The following is a 15271-nucleotide window of genomic DNA, read 5'->3' as shown; positions in this document are numbered from 1 at the left end:
CTGTTTGTAGTAGCTTACCCGTACTCCTATTTTTTTATTCATTATTAAACTTACCCCTGCATTACCCCTATTTGATTTTGTGTTTATAACCCTGTATTCACCTGACCAAAAGTCTTGTTCCTCCTGCCACCAAACTTCACTAATTCCCACTATATCTAACTTTAACCTATCCATTTCCCTTTTTAAATTTTCTAACCTACCTGCCCAATTAAGGGATGTGACGTTCCACGCTCTGATCCGTAGAACGCCAGTTTTCTTTCTCCTTACAATACTATTCCCAAAATATAAACTGCCTTGTTATCATATTTACTTTCCTTATTTCTCATTGAAGTGTAAATGCCAAGTTTCTTTGAAATGTGTTTTAACACAATGGAAGCAAGGACTGGATAATGTCACTGTGACATTCGGTATAGGACTTCTGCAGTTTGATACATTGAAAATGATGTAGCATATCCACATTTCACCTTTGTCTAGTGTGCTGTGTTTTAATCACTTCATTAAAATTCCTTATTGTGCTTTGATGATGAATAAGAGAAGAGTATACGAAAAACACAACATATAGCAGAGAAGCTGAGTCACAGATTGGCACAATAAAAAGACACTCACAGTTACAGCTTTCATTTGTCAACAATACATCACACACACACCTGCAACTGTGGTTACAGTTGCCTGAAACTGCAGTCTTGTGACATTTGTGTGTGTGTGTGTGTGTGTGTGTGTGTGTGTGTGTGTGTGTGTGTGTTTTCGTAATATTTTTACAGTCCATCCTGGATTTTCCATTGTTTGAAAAACACAACAGCTTCTTATTTTGGGAAATTGATTATGGTGCTGTAATGTTTGTGTTAAAGACGCATGGTTCCAATTGACTGCTTAACTTTTTATTACATAATGGTTCACTTATGACCATTGTGAACATGCTGGTCATAAATGCTTGTTACACTTAATACCACTTCTTCGGCGACTTGTCCTTCCGTAACCTTCAGATTCGTCAACCCTAAGCCATCAGTTGTTTGTAAATCCAGCCTTTTACATGTAAAGGACCTATTTGGGTGGTAGAACACAAACATGTATGTATTTTAAAATCAATTTTAGCCAATCGAGCAGGGATATTTCTCTTGTTACAACAAGCCATATTAACTGAGACTTCATTTTAACAGGCTGCATTGGCATCCAAATATTTATGAGAGTCATTCGCAAATGAAAAAACGTTTTGTTTTGACACATGACCATGTTCCCCTACCTCCACTGCCAAACAACCATTGACCTTGGTATTCGTCCGCTTCAGTTTGGTGGCAGCTGGGATCCAGTGCTGTTGATTACTGCTTAACTATGCGACAGTAAAATGTGTGACAAAATTTTCAATCCTGCCAAGTGTGAAGTGCACACTTTTTAAATTCGCAAAAAAATCCAAGCACTGAAATTTGTTGACAGATAACTGAGGTTTATGGTAATGTTATGAATTAAGCATCAGTTTGAAAGTAGTGTATCATGTTTAATGGCAGACGTAAGAAGAATGAAACAAAAATCCAACCAGACAGGCATTCCACAATTAGTGGACTGCAGCAACCTACTGGCAGACGCTTCACAACTATTTTGAGCCAATAAAAACAAGCAGTAAGGAACGCTAACCAGTTGAGTCATCCTCTTCCATGATAATGCATGTCCAGGAGTGACAAGGACTAGCTTCCATGGTTTCAGTGGGAAATGTTCCAACATCCGGCATACAGTCTAGACTTAGCCCCCAAGTGATTACAATTATTCCCCACATTCGAAGATATTTGTTTGAGTGAACAATGCTATGGAAGTGATGATGAACTTAAAAGAAGCCATTAGTCAGTGGTTCAGAAAGTTGGTGGCAACTGTGTATGCAGAAGGCACAGAAAACCTGGTAAGACACATGCCTAAATTTGTATGGTAATTATGTAGAAAAGTAGCTTCGGTATCAGACTGTATGTAAAATACAGTTTTTTAAAATTACATCAAATAAACATTTTTGTAGAAGAAGGTGTTCTTTACTTTCGGAATGACTCTTGTAATATTTTTTTAAAAAATTATGTAGTTGCAATATGGTTGAATCACTTGTTTGTGCAATTTTGCATTTGTCTTTGTTCTTCTCTTTTATTGTTCCATTATTATATTTATTATAACCTTAAATTTTTTCTCTTTTGTTTTTCAGTTTCCCCTTTATGCTTATGGTGGCCACCACCGGATTACTATCAAAGGTGTACCAAAAGATGGAACAGGTCATATGTGGCTTTGCATAGGTGCATTAGATTATGGGAAACCTTGTATGGAAGCTTATTTTATCATCAGTAATTCTGGAACACTGGATGCATTTGCAATTGTGAATGCCACAACAAAAGGCAACTTTCTTATTCTCCTCTCATTTTGCTCAAAATTATGGTGCTTTACACATTTTGCTTTAACTATTACAATGATTTTGTATTGCTTTTAACCCCCCCCCCCCCCCCCCCCCCACACACACACACACACACAAATTGCTCACTCACTCATTCACTTTCTACTCCTCCACCACCTCTGTCCTTTCCCTCCCATTTCCTTTTCTGTTTATTAGAGTTCCTCTTTATATTTCCTTTCCTTTTCTTTCTACCCATTCTACTCACTCCTCTTTTCCTCACTTTCCTCTTAATCTCGTCACCCTCTAGACTATTGTTCCCTTACTCTCACTTCCCAACTCCCATTACTAGAGCACTGCCGGTGTAAAGTGAACATAAGTATCACTCACTTCCCATCACTTGATATCCATACAGTACAGTCTCATTCGCTTCCATGTAGGTGAGCGTGCTCTAATTGTGTCTCAACAGCCGGATTGCCCCTTCCATTTGGCGAAGGAAAAATGGCAGTTAGCTACATCGCAATGCAGCACAAGACATAGTGGGAAGCCATTGAGCCTGAGCTCACTGCAAGTCCATGACCGGTGCACAACTGTAAGGCTATGTAAGCCATGCAGATAACTGTCATCAGGCAAGGTAATGTCAGTTTTCTTTGGCAACTTCCGCCAAGCTGTGTGAATTTGATACTCCCCCCCCCCCCCCACTCACTCTCTCTCTCTCTCTCTCTCTCTCTCTCTCTCTCTCTGTGTCTCTCTCTCTCTTTCCCCCCTCTCTCTCCCCCCCTCTCTCTCTCTCCTCCCCTCTCCCTCTCCCCCCTCTCTCCCCCTCCCTCCCCCCTCTCTCTCCCCCCCCCCCTCTCTCTCCCCCCTCTCTCTGTCCCGCCCACCTCTCTCTCTGTCTGTCTCTGTGTGTGTGTGTGTGTGTGTGTGTGTGTGTGTGTGTGTTCACGTTCACTCACTGTGCGCCAAGTGAGTCCCCTCAGAATGGGTATGTGGAAGCAATGCTGTGCTGACTGCCATGCACCTCAACAGGCATCCTGTCTGCAATCCATCTGCTTATGATGACAGATTATGAGAACTATGGTCTACTACATTATTAAGAACTGTGGTCTACCACATTATTAAGAAAAGTAAGAAGAGATTACTGCATGAAGTGTGAGTCATATTAATTGTTACATGGCACCTACAAAAAACTGGAAGCTATCTAGGAAATTCTGTGATAAAGGAGATGAAACCCAGTGAATGTCATACTAAACACCATAGCTGTTACTATTTTATCCAACAAGATAAATCAGATGATTTCAGAACTCCATTGCAGACATAGCTTGTAATAGTTCATGACGACGAATTACGTAAAAGGTAGACAGAATATCAGTTATGAGAGTGATAGTGTCTACCGTCGTGCATACCACATATTGGAGTCAGTTTTCTTTATGGTGTGTTATAGAGATCGTAAGGTGGATTTAACTTGGTGCTTTGTGGTGATATAACTGTGCTTCCAATCGGAAAACTTCCATCCTTCCCTCCAGTTATTAAATAAGTTATGTCTTGATTTTACGTTTCCAGAAACATAAGATGCTGCATATTGCTTCTCAGACAGGAAACAGTCCACCACAAGTTGACAGAACAACACTGGAGTAATGAGTTCATTTGGAAAGTCACTGGAAAAATGATCACATATAATTTTACATGGATCTTAAAAGCTCAGAATATTTCCTGACACAAGTTCAAATGATGTTTCACATTAGGTAACTTAAACCAACTGGAAACATCATTCTAAGATTTTACTACACAGTCAACACCAGAAGAGAAAAAGAGTGAAATATCTCTGATGGTACATCAGTATGTGAAACCTCTATTCTATATAGTTCTTTGTCATTCATAATTAGTTGTACTACAGAGTTAGTGTCATATATTTAGATGGTTCCAATCAGGAAAATCATGTGCTACATGGTAAACTTTAAAGTATTAGTTATCGCAAGTTCATGTGTTAAATTACAGTTTGTAACGAGATCAGCAGCGTTACTACTGCAAAAAGATCAGAAGCCTTGTAAGAAACTAATAGAAAAGAGAGTATTAATATATATAGAATATGTTACAAAAAGATTCACATCTTTTATATAAGATTACCTGTTGCAATGTGTTAAACCATTACGGTGAGACTTATCCTTTGACTAGAAGTTTTCTATGAGCTGTTTTGCCATGTGCCTGACTTCCTTTAAGTCAAATACTGAAGTGATATCTGTTGTTGTTGTTGTTGTTGTTGTTGTGGTCTTCAGTCCTGAGACTGGTTTGATGCAGCTCTTCATGCTACTCTATCCTGTGCAAGCTGCTTCATCTCCCAGTATGTACTGCATCCTACATCCTTCTGAATCTGCTTAGTGTATTCATCTCTTGGTCTCCCTCTATGTTTTTTACCCTCCACGCTGCACCTCCAATACTAAATTGGTGATCCCTTGATGCCTCAAAATATGTCCTACCAACCAATCCCTTCTTCTAGTCAAGTTGTGCGACAAACTTCTCTTCTCCCCAATTCTATTCAATACCCCCTCATTAGTTATGTGATCTACCCATCTGATCTTCAGCATTCTTCTGTAGCACCACATTTCGAAAGCTTCTATTCTCTTCTTGTCCAAACTATTTATTGTCCATGTTTCACTTCCATACAGGGCTACATTCCATACAAATACTTTGACACGACTTCCTGACACTTAAATCTATACTCCATGTTAACAAATTTCTCTTCTTCAGAAACGCTTTCCTTGCCATTGCCAGTCTACTTGTACTTCGACCATGATCAGTTATTTTGCTCCCCAAATAGCAAAACTCCTTTACTGCTCTAAGTGTCTCATTTCCTAATCTAATTCCCTCAGCATCACCTGATTTAATTCGACTCCATTCCATTACCTAGTTTTGCTTTTGTTGATCTTCATCTCATACCTACCTTTCAAGACACTGTCCATTCCGTTCAACTGATCTTCCAAGTCCTTTGCTGTCTGTGACAGAATTACAATGTCATCAGCGAACCTCAAAGTTTTTATTTCTTCTCCATGGATGTTAATTCCTACTCCGAATTTGTCTCTTGTTTCCTTTACTGCTTGCTCAATATAGAAATTGAATAACATCGGGGAGAGGCTACAATCCTGTCTCACTCCCTTCCCAACAACTGCTCCCCTTTCATGCCCCTCGACTCTTGTAACTGCCCTCTGGTTTCTGTACAAATTGTAAATAGCCTTACACTGCCTGTATTTTCCCCCTGCCACCTTCAGAATTTGAAAGAGAGTATTCCAGTCAACATTGTCAAAAGCTTTCTGTAAGTCTACAAATGCTAGAAACGTAGGTTTGCCTTTCATAATCTAGCTTCTAAGATAAGTTGTAGGGTCAGTATTGCCTCATGTGTTCCAATATTTCTACGAAATCCAAACTGATCTTCCCCGAGATCAGCTTCTACCAGTTTTTCCATTCGTCTGTAAAGAATTTGTGTTAGTATTTTGCAGCTGTGACTTATTAAACTTAAAGTTCGGTAATTTTCACATCTGTCAACACCTGCTTTCTTTGGGATTGGAATTATTATATTCTTCTTGAAGTCTGAGGGAATTTCACCTGTCTCATACATCTTGCTCACCAGATGGTAGAGTTTTGTCAGGACTAGCCTCCGAAGGCTGTCAGTAGTTCTAATGGAATGTTGTCTACTCCCGGGGCCTTGTTTCAACTCAGGTCTTTCAGTGCTCTGTCAAACTCTTCACACAGTATCACATCTCCCATTTCATCTTCATCTACATCCTCTTACATTTCCACAATATTGTCCTCAAGAATATCGCCCCTGTATAGACCCTCTATGTACTCCTGCCACCTTTCTGCTTTCACTTTTTTGCTTTTGACTGGGTTTCCATCTGAGCTCTTGATATTCATGCAAGTGGTTCTCTTTCCTCCAAAGGTGTCTTTAATTTTCCTGTAGGCTGTATCTATCTTACCCTAGTGATATATGCCTCTACATCCTTACATTTGTCCTCTAGCCATCGCTGCTTAGCCATTTTGCACTTCGTATTGATCTCATTTTTGAGATGTTTGTATTCCTTTTTGCCTGCTTCATTTACTGCATTTTTATATTTTCTCCTTCCATCAATTAAATTCAATATTTCTTCAGTCACCCAAGGATTTCTACTAGCTCTCGTCTTTTTACCTACTTGATCCTCTGCTGCCTTCACTACTTCATCCCTCAAAGCTACCCGTTCTTCTTCTACTGTATTTCTTCGCCCCATTCTTGTCAGTTGTTCCCGTATGCTCTCCCTGAAACTCTGTACGGCCTCTGGTTCTTTCAGTTTATCCAAGTCCCATCTCCTTAAATTCCCACCTTTTTGCAGTTTCTTCAGTTTTAATCTACAGTTCATAACCAATAGATTGTGGTCAGAGTCCACATCTGCCCCTGGAAATGTCTTACAATTTAAAACCTGGTTCCTAAATCTCTGTCTTACCATTATATAATCTATCTGAAACCTTTTAGTATCTCCAGGCTTCTTCCATGTATACAACCTTCTTTCATGATTCTTGAACCAAGTGTTAGCTATGATTAAGTTACGCTCTGTGCAAAATTCTACCAGGCAGCTTCCTCTTTCATTTTGTCCTCCCAATCCATATTCACCTACTACTTTTCCTTCTCTTCCTTTTCCCACTATCGAATTCCAATCATCAATGACTATTAAATTTTCGTCTCCCTTCACTACCTGAATAATTTCTTTTATCTCATCTTACATTTCATCAGTTTCTTCATCATCTGCAGAGCTAGTTGGCATATAAACTTGTACTACTGTAGTAGGCGTGGGCTTCTTGTCTATCTTGGCCACAACAATGCGTTCACTATGCTGTTTGTAGTAGCTTACCTGCACTCCTATTCTTTTATTCATTATTAAACCTACTCCTGCATTACCCCTATTTGATTTTGTATTTATAACCCTATATTCTCCTGACCAAAAGTCTTGTTCCTCCTGCCACTAATTCCCACTATATCTTACTTTGACTATCCAGTTCCATTTTTAAATTTTCTAATCTACCTGCCTGATTAAGGGATTTGACATTCCACACTCCGATCCGTAGAATGCCAGTTTTCTTTCTCCTGATAACGATGTCCTCTTGAGTAGCCCCGCCCGGAGATCTGAATGGGGGACTATTTTACCTTCGGAATATTTTACCCAAGAGGATGCCATCATCATTTAACCATATAGTAAAGCTGCATGCCGTGGGGAAAAATTACAGCTGCAGTTTCCCCTTGCTTTCAGCCGTTCGTAGTACCAGCACAGAAAGGCCATTTTGGTTAGTGTTACAAGACCAGTTCAGTCAATCATCCAGACTGTTGCCCCTGCAACTACTGGAAAGGCTGCTGCCCCTCTTCAGGAACCACACATTTGTCTAGCCCTTCAACCAATACCCCTCCGTTGTGGTTGCACCTACGGTACGGTTATCTGTATCGCTGAGGCACGCAAGGCTTCCGACCAATGGCAAGGTCTGTGGTTCATTGTGATATCTAAAATACCAAAACTCCTTCCCGTGCTACTAGTATAACTTGGTGGTGTGATGGAGACGTGGTGAAGTGTGAATGATAATAACACCCATAGACAGATTCAGACAGCACTTTCAGGTTCAACTGGTGTATTTGAGTTTGAGATACATCTGAGGATGTATTAATAACTGATAATGTGAAATAAATCCAGAAAATCATTACAGTGCTGTCTGAAGAGTTAATTCAGTCAGTCAACATAAAATTATAATTACATGTTCCTCAGAACCATAATGATGGATGGGAAGGTTTGAACAGATACTACTTTGTCTTCCTTAACCCATCTCAATTTTCTACCAGAACTTTACTACTTCTTCATATTTTCAGCTTGCTTTCGTTTCCATCTCTATCCTCCTCTTCCTTTTGAGTGCAGCTATTTTTTTCTTTTTCTTTTTGTCACTTGCCTGCAGCCCATTACTACTATAAGATATGACTCTGTTTTATAGTCCAGTGTTACCTCTGATGTTATTTCAGAAGCTAGTCTCTCTCATGACCTACTTTATTACTGATAGTATCATTCTACCAGCACATGTTCAGTGCTCCTCCTTTTCACCCTAAACTAGAGGGCACAGTGTTATGGTATTAAGCTCACATTTTGAAAAAGGCGATTACCATCTGGCCATCCAGATTAGCTCTTTAACAGTTTTCCTAAACTACTTTGAATTTCAGAATGGTTCCTCTGAAAATATCACAGCCCACACTCTGGGGTGCCTTTTTTCACCTCATTCAGTGTTCTGACTGATTTGGTGTGCCCCACCATGAATTTCTCTACTGTGCCAACCTCTTCCTTTCATGGTAACCTTTGCACCCAATATCCTCCATTATTTATTGCATAAATTTCCATCTTCCCCTACAGTTTTTATCGTTTACAGCTCCCTCAAGTACCATCGAAGTGATGGGCCATATGACATTTTTAGAATGGCATGTCTCACTTCCAAGCTTCCATGACGATGAAAAATGTTCATGATGTTTAGTAGTGAGTGACTGTCGGGACATCCCACTATTATTAGAATATGTGCAGATGGCAGAATGGCTTAAACCCAGACAATAAATGAGCATCTCCACCAGCTATGTGGGGCTGCTTGTTCCTTGGCATCATGCTTTGAAAATGCTTAGAAGAGGAGGAGTAACGGTCATGGCTACAATGGACACCATCACAAATGGCTGTCAGATTGGATTGTGGACAACTTACTTCTTGTCTTGCTTTTGTACAAGCTACGTATGTATAAGATGATCTGTCAAACCGCTTAGTGTATGAGATTGTGTTGTTGTGAAAGGAAGTTTAAATACAGAAAGTTTAAAGTTTAGTTGTTTGTCATTCGTGTAGCTTGGAGGACAATTAATGCTCTCTTTCAGCACCCATCCACGCACAAGGAGATGAAGTTCTATGATGATTTCTGGAATACAATTGGGTGGAACTGACTAGCAGGCCCAATGTGGCAGGAACCAAGAAAAATGACCAAAACAAATCTTATTAAATAAAGCTGCTGATATAAAATATCAGTGGGTTACAGATCACACACAGGAAAAATCAACAAAGTTCCATTCCAGAAGTAATTTCCAAATGCCTCAACAAGTGTCCCATCATCCTGTCCTTCCATCTTGTCAGTTTCTGGACGTCTTCCTCTTCTCACAAATTCTGCAGAGAACTATGTAATTTCTTAACATATCCAGCCACCTAATTGTCAACATCCTTCTGTAGCACATCTTGGATGCTGTGATTCTGGTCTTTTCTGGCTTTACCACAGTACACAATTCACTTCAATACAGTGCAGTGCTCCAAATATAAATTCTTAGAAATTGCTTCCTCAACTCAAGTCCAGTGTTTGATGCTTGTAGTCTCCAGGCATGTCTTTGTTGCCTGTGCTAATCTGCTTCTATCATTGATACCATTTTACCTTGAATTTAAATTCCTCTCCTGAATCCCTCTTTATTATTTCCGCCATTGCTTCTTCAATGCATAGTAGGGGTGAAGACTAAATCCCTGTCTTATACCCTTTCTAACATGAGCATTTATTGTTGGTCTTCCATTCCAATTTTTCCCTTTTGGCTTATTTTCCTGAGAATTTCAAACATCTTGCACCAGTTTACCTTGTGAGACTTTTTTTCTGTGTTGACCAATACTATGAACTTAATCTCACTTTGTTGGCTCAACATAATTCAATTTACATCACACATTCTCTTTCTTTCCCCTGTCTGTGCCTTTCCCCTGGCGAAAAAAATGACTTAAATGACAAAACATAAATTTTGTCTCTGTTTTAGAAAGTTTTGTGTTTGTAGGTCCTTCACAAATTAATTTTTCTAGACAGCTGCTCATGTGATGCTTATTTTTTTCACACATTCATATGCTGAATTAAATTTACTTATGGAGTATCCCCTTTTTAGGAAATACTACTATCACGCAGAACATATGTTCACTATGAATGTTATAATACTTTCTAATATTTTCAGGACTGGAATTTCTGAAAAAGTCAGCTATAACTGTTGAGCCTAGCAAGTTTATAATCCCTGCTGGTAGTTCCAGTACAGTTAAAATTACTTATCATGCACAACAAGACCTCCTGAAGTACTTCATAAGTGCAGCCAAGGATGTCTTGGAAATCGGGGTTTTGAGCATTCTAACAGGTGATGAGCCTACCAGACAAAGACTGAGGAGGTAATACTTATTGAAATAATTTTTCATCATATACTGAAAAAAGTTATTAATACCATACTATCGTTGTTTCATTTAAATGAAAGTAGATTTAAAATATTGTAGTAGTTTTTGCAAATTTATTGTCACTAAACTCATTGAGAGTCACTAATTGATCCATGACTCCAATGACTGAACTCCAGGGTTGTGGATTAAATTAGCTGACGAAATGGAGCAACCAGCCTTTTACGTAGACTTATTTATGCTGAGGTAATGCCAGGTTCTTGCCAATTTTTTGTTTTTGTATTACTGTTCTGTCTTAATCAATACTACCTTTTTCCCCATGGGTTCGCCTGTTTATGTGTATGTCACATAAAATGCACACATATTTTGGTCCATCACACACCTGTCATGCATGGCAGCCTATATACAGGGGCTTCAACACAATCTGTTTATCCATAAATATTAGAGCTAGAGTGTTATTAATGTTGTCAGTTTCACAGTATATACCGGGCTGTGAGTATTAGGCGCATGCATTACAATCAACTTGTCAGGTGGACCACACCACATGGAGCCAGTGCACTCTGTCATCTTCAGTGAGAACAAATCATGGATACCATAGTTTTCCACACGTTCCATCTGTCAACTTGATTTTAACACATGCGCGAAATACTCGCACCTATTTAATCTTTATCATTACTCATTTGCTTTCCATTGTGGGTTTGGTGTCCATTGGTGTCTCAACTGGGTTACAATCATTCATGTACAAACATTCCAGTACTTTCCACAAGTACATAGATTGCCTCACAATCTTCATCATAGTTACTTAGAGCAATATCATCTACATACAATGGAAGATATGCTGTGCTGTATCCTCCCAAATTACCTACATACAAATATCTGAGAACATTTTACTGTCCGATTGCAACACTTTTGACAAACATATCAAATGTTACATTATGTGAACGAGGAGCTCGTTTCAATCCTTAGAAGGACTTTTTAATTTGAAGATTGCATTCTTTTGACCCATGACATCTTGAGGTATCTTCATGTAGACATCTTCATATTCCTCCCCAAGAAGGAAGGCAATTTTGTCATCTTTCGTGTGCATAAAGAGATCAATCATCTTCAATGATGATGGACACAGTGTTCTCAATGTAGCCAAAAAGACAAATGGAGTGTGTGTTTCATCACGATCATAACCCTTCCTCTAAGCACAGCCTTTGACTACAAGCCTTGCCTTATATCTGTCAATGTTTCTATCTGGATTTTGTTTCATTTTAAACATCCAGTTGCTATCAATTGGTTTCTTCTCTTGAGAGTACCAGTCAACTCCCATGTCTCATTAAGTTCCAGTGACTTTATTTCTTCGCTGATTGCTTCCCTCTATTAATTTTCATCGTGTCTCCCTTCTATATCTTCATAGCATTCAGGAACATCATCAATAGATGATTTAGCATGCAAGACCACTATTGCCTAATCATCAAAGGCATGTTTCATTCCCTGTTGTTTCATTGAAGTGTTTGTACCTTTACAGACGTCTTGATTAGTGCTCTAGAGTCTTCTGTCATATTTTCTTCTTTTTTGTTTTCATCTGTCTTTTATTCTGTGCTGTTTTTGTTTTCTCTTGAAAGCTGCTGTTCACTAGTTGTCCTGTCGAAAGTGAATTTCGTTTCATCAAATATTGCACCCTTTGCTGAAATCACTTCCTTCAGTCCTGGACACCAAAATCTGTATCCATTTAGACAATATGCATTTAAGAGAATGAGAATCAAACTTTCTAACTAACAGTTCCGTTTTTAAAAAGGCTTACAATCAAAATCTTTAACTTCTCCAAGTTAGGTTTTCTCCCATACCATAGTGCTGCTGGTATTTTTCCTTCCAAGGCTGTAGTTGGCCTCCTACTTGTAATATAAACTGTGACCACACTACTTCTGTCCATAAACTATTGTCAAGTTTTGATTTGAGAAGCATACTGTGTGTGTTATCCAAAATAATCTTGTTTAGATGTTCAGTATATTGCATTGTCAACCCAAATCGAATACCAAAGTCTTCACAGAAAGTCTTCAGCTCATTCAGTATATACTCTCACCCATTGTCACAATCAAGGTGACTTATTTTCCAATTGAAATGAGCTGTAGACTTTGGTTAAGAAATTTTAAAAAGTTTCGCAACTTCTGACTTTGCATCTAGAACATACACACAAGCAAAATGGGTAAGGTCATTAACAAATGTTAAAACATATCTTTTATTATCATATTAGCTTGGAATAATTTCCAATTTCCAGTTGGATCAGTATGAATAAGTTCTGGTGGTCTGGTTGTTTTTACTCTTCGTGATTTGTGGAGGTTGTAATGAAGCAGAGTTGCCCACTGCTATTCTGTTTTGGTTTTACACTCCTTCAGTAACTTAGTTAAGCAATGAACTTTTATTTTTTTCATTTTCATTACTCAGATTCCGACTACAGATTCTGTGGCCTACAGCCTCATAGTACAGAATTCAGAAATGGTTTAAATAAAATTTTCGTAGTAAAATCTATTATTTCAGTACATTCTAATATCTATTCTGAAAGTAATGAGCTAATCAGTTGTATTGGAAATGCATACTATTAACAGTTATGGACAATGACGTGTATTGTGCAATACATATTAAGTAAAATTCGAGTGAGCTAGTAGATCAAATTGAGCTGTAAGACTGCATCCAAAAGGGAGCCTAAATTTTACTGATTCCAGCAAAGTGTTTAAATTAACCTAAAGTGTATAAATTAAATAGATATTAAGACTTAAAATCTGTAGCCTGTATGACTTTCAGTGCCAATTGTGACCAAACTACCAAATAATTCAGAGATCTGTTTCGATACTTTTGCTACCTTTATTTTTCTACGTAAAATAACTCCAGTCTCAACTTTGTAAGTGCATTAATTAAGAATTAAGTAAATTTGAATATGTAAAAATTATTGTTCAAAAGGGCTGCCGTGGTTATAAGTCGGGAATTCCCACGGCGGATGCATAAGTTAGTTCCGTGGATTTAAATTGATACAGCTCACTCATAGTTAACTTCAAAACCAGTTAGAAAGGATCATTTTAACCCTGAGAAATTATAAACTATAATATATTAACAGAAATAATCAAATATTCAAGCGCTCGTCTATATAAGGTCCGAGCTGGTGCAGTAGTCAGTTAGTTCTCGGTCAGATTCTCTTGGAGAAAAAGTGCGGCAAGTTGGTTAATTTCTCGGTAATTGCAATTGTGAACTTTGTTAAAGACTGGAAGTTTTCGACCTACCTATTGTGACGATTAAGTGTAAGAGCCCTGGTCACATGAATATTGTGTGTGCGAGTGATAACAAATAAATCGCACTGTGGTTGGCATAAATGTTCAACAATGAATACGATCTTCACTTTTGATTTTGGAAAACTTCACCTAGGATCCTGGCTTCTTAATTTCAGTGTGATTTAGGTGAGATGGACACAGCTACTGGGAAGACAATATTGAATAAACAAAGCAAGGTAGGTCGAGAACACTGCGCACTATCTACTGGGTGAGGAAATGTTTCAATACCGGTACATCCCGTTGTGACGTGAACTGTAAGTGGCACTAATAAATAAGGACATGTAACGGCACATTACAAGTGGTGCCCCGGGTGAGGACATGTCCCGGCACATTACCATAATGAAAGGACACAGCACGGCACGTTACAAGGTGTGACATCTGGTTCCCTTTGATACATGTATGGCATAAATAGTAGTCTGATGAAGTGTCAGATTTAAAGTTCATTCCATCTCTTTGCATCTGCAACTTACCAATATTATTGTACATTAGATGAGCCAACCTTTTGTGCCATAATTCAATCATCTCTGTTGATGAAGCTACTTGACATTGAAGTCTCTTATGTATAAAATTATCGCATGCATGTTGGACTCACTCCTTTGTGTGACAGTAAGAGTCACAAAGTTGTTTTGAATAATACCTTTACAGATTTATTGAAATTATTGCAACCAGTTACCTTTCATTTTGTTTTTAAATTTTTACTATCCCATTACCAGTTTCGAACGGCTTAGTGGTTCATCATCAGATCGTACATATTTATTGATTGTATGCAGCTGTGTGGGAATCTTGTGGCTGTGGTAAGATATATAAATGAAACTTGTAAGTACTGAGTGTGATGAGAATTATTCACATAATGAGATCGATTTTGTCTCATTGCTTACAGTTATTAGTATCCATTGATTAGCTGTTGGTGTACGCAGTGTCCAGCAAAACATAATGAATGTTTCCCAATGACATTAATTTCACTGAACTTCACACACTTAGTTATGTTTTCCAGAATACTGTGTACACGACCAACCAATGGATACTAATAATTGTAAGTAATTCAACAAAATCAGTGTCATACTGGGAATAATACTTCCCACACTCAGTGCTTACAAGATTTGTTTATACATCTTACCACAACTACAAGACTTCCACATTGCTGCAGACAATTATAAATATTTTCTATCTGATGATGAATCACTAAGCAATTCGAAACTGGTAATGGGATAGTAAAAATTTAAGAACAAACCAAAAGGCAACTGATTGCAGTAATTTCAAGAAACCTTTACTTATCACAGTTACAGTGATCCTCATCCATAATGGATAAACGTTATAATACCTTCACAGTTCTCAAAAACTACTTGCAAACCTTTTGATTCTAGTTTACGTGCTGACAGCAGGTTATAGCTGAGGTCTGT

General features: G+C 38.3%; 1 protein-coding gene across 1 annotated transcript in view; it reads left to right on the top strand.

Annotated features, from left to right (window-relative positions):
* Window positions 1-15271, top strand: part of LOC124594792 — a 333960-nt gene that overhangs the window by 297740 nt on the left and 20949 nt on the right. The window contains exons 18-19 of the mRNA XM_047133210.1: window positions 2177-2363; window positions 10359-10563. Coding sequence (XP_046989166.1) covers window positions 2177-2363; window positions 10359-10563 — 392 coding nt within the window. The remainder of the gene's footprint in view (window positions 1-2176; window positions 2364-10358; window positions 10564-15271) is intronic.

The sequence above is a fragment of the Schistocerca americana genome, chromosome 2 (genome assembly GCF_021461395.2).
Source record: "Schistocerca americana isolate TAMUIC-IGC-003095 chromosome 2, iqSchAmer2.1, whole genome shotgun sequence".
NCBI classification, from domain to species: Eukaryota; Metazoa; Arthropoda; class Insecta; order Orthoptera; family Acrididae; genus Schistocerca; species Schistocerca americana.
This window is presented reverse-complemented; position numbering and strand designations above follow the sequence as displayed.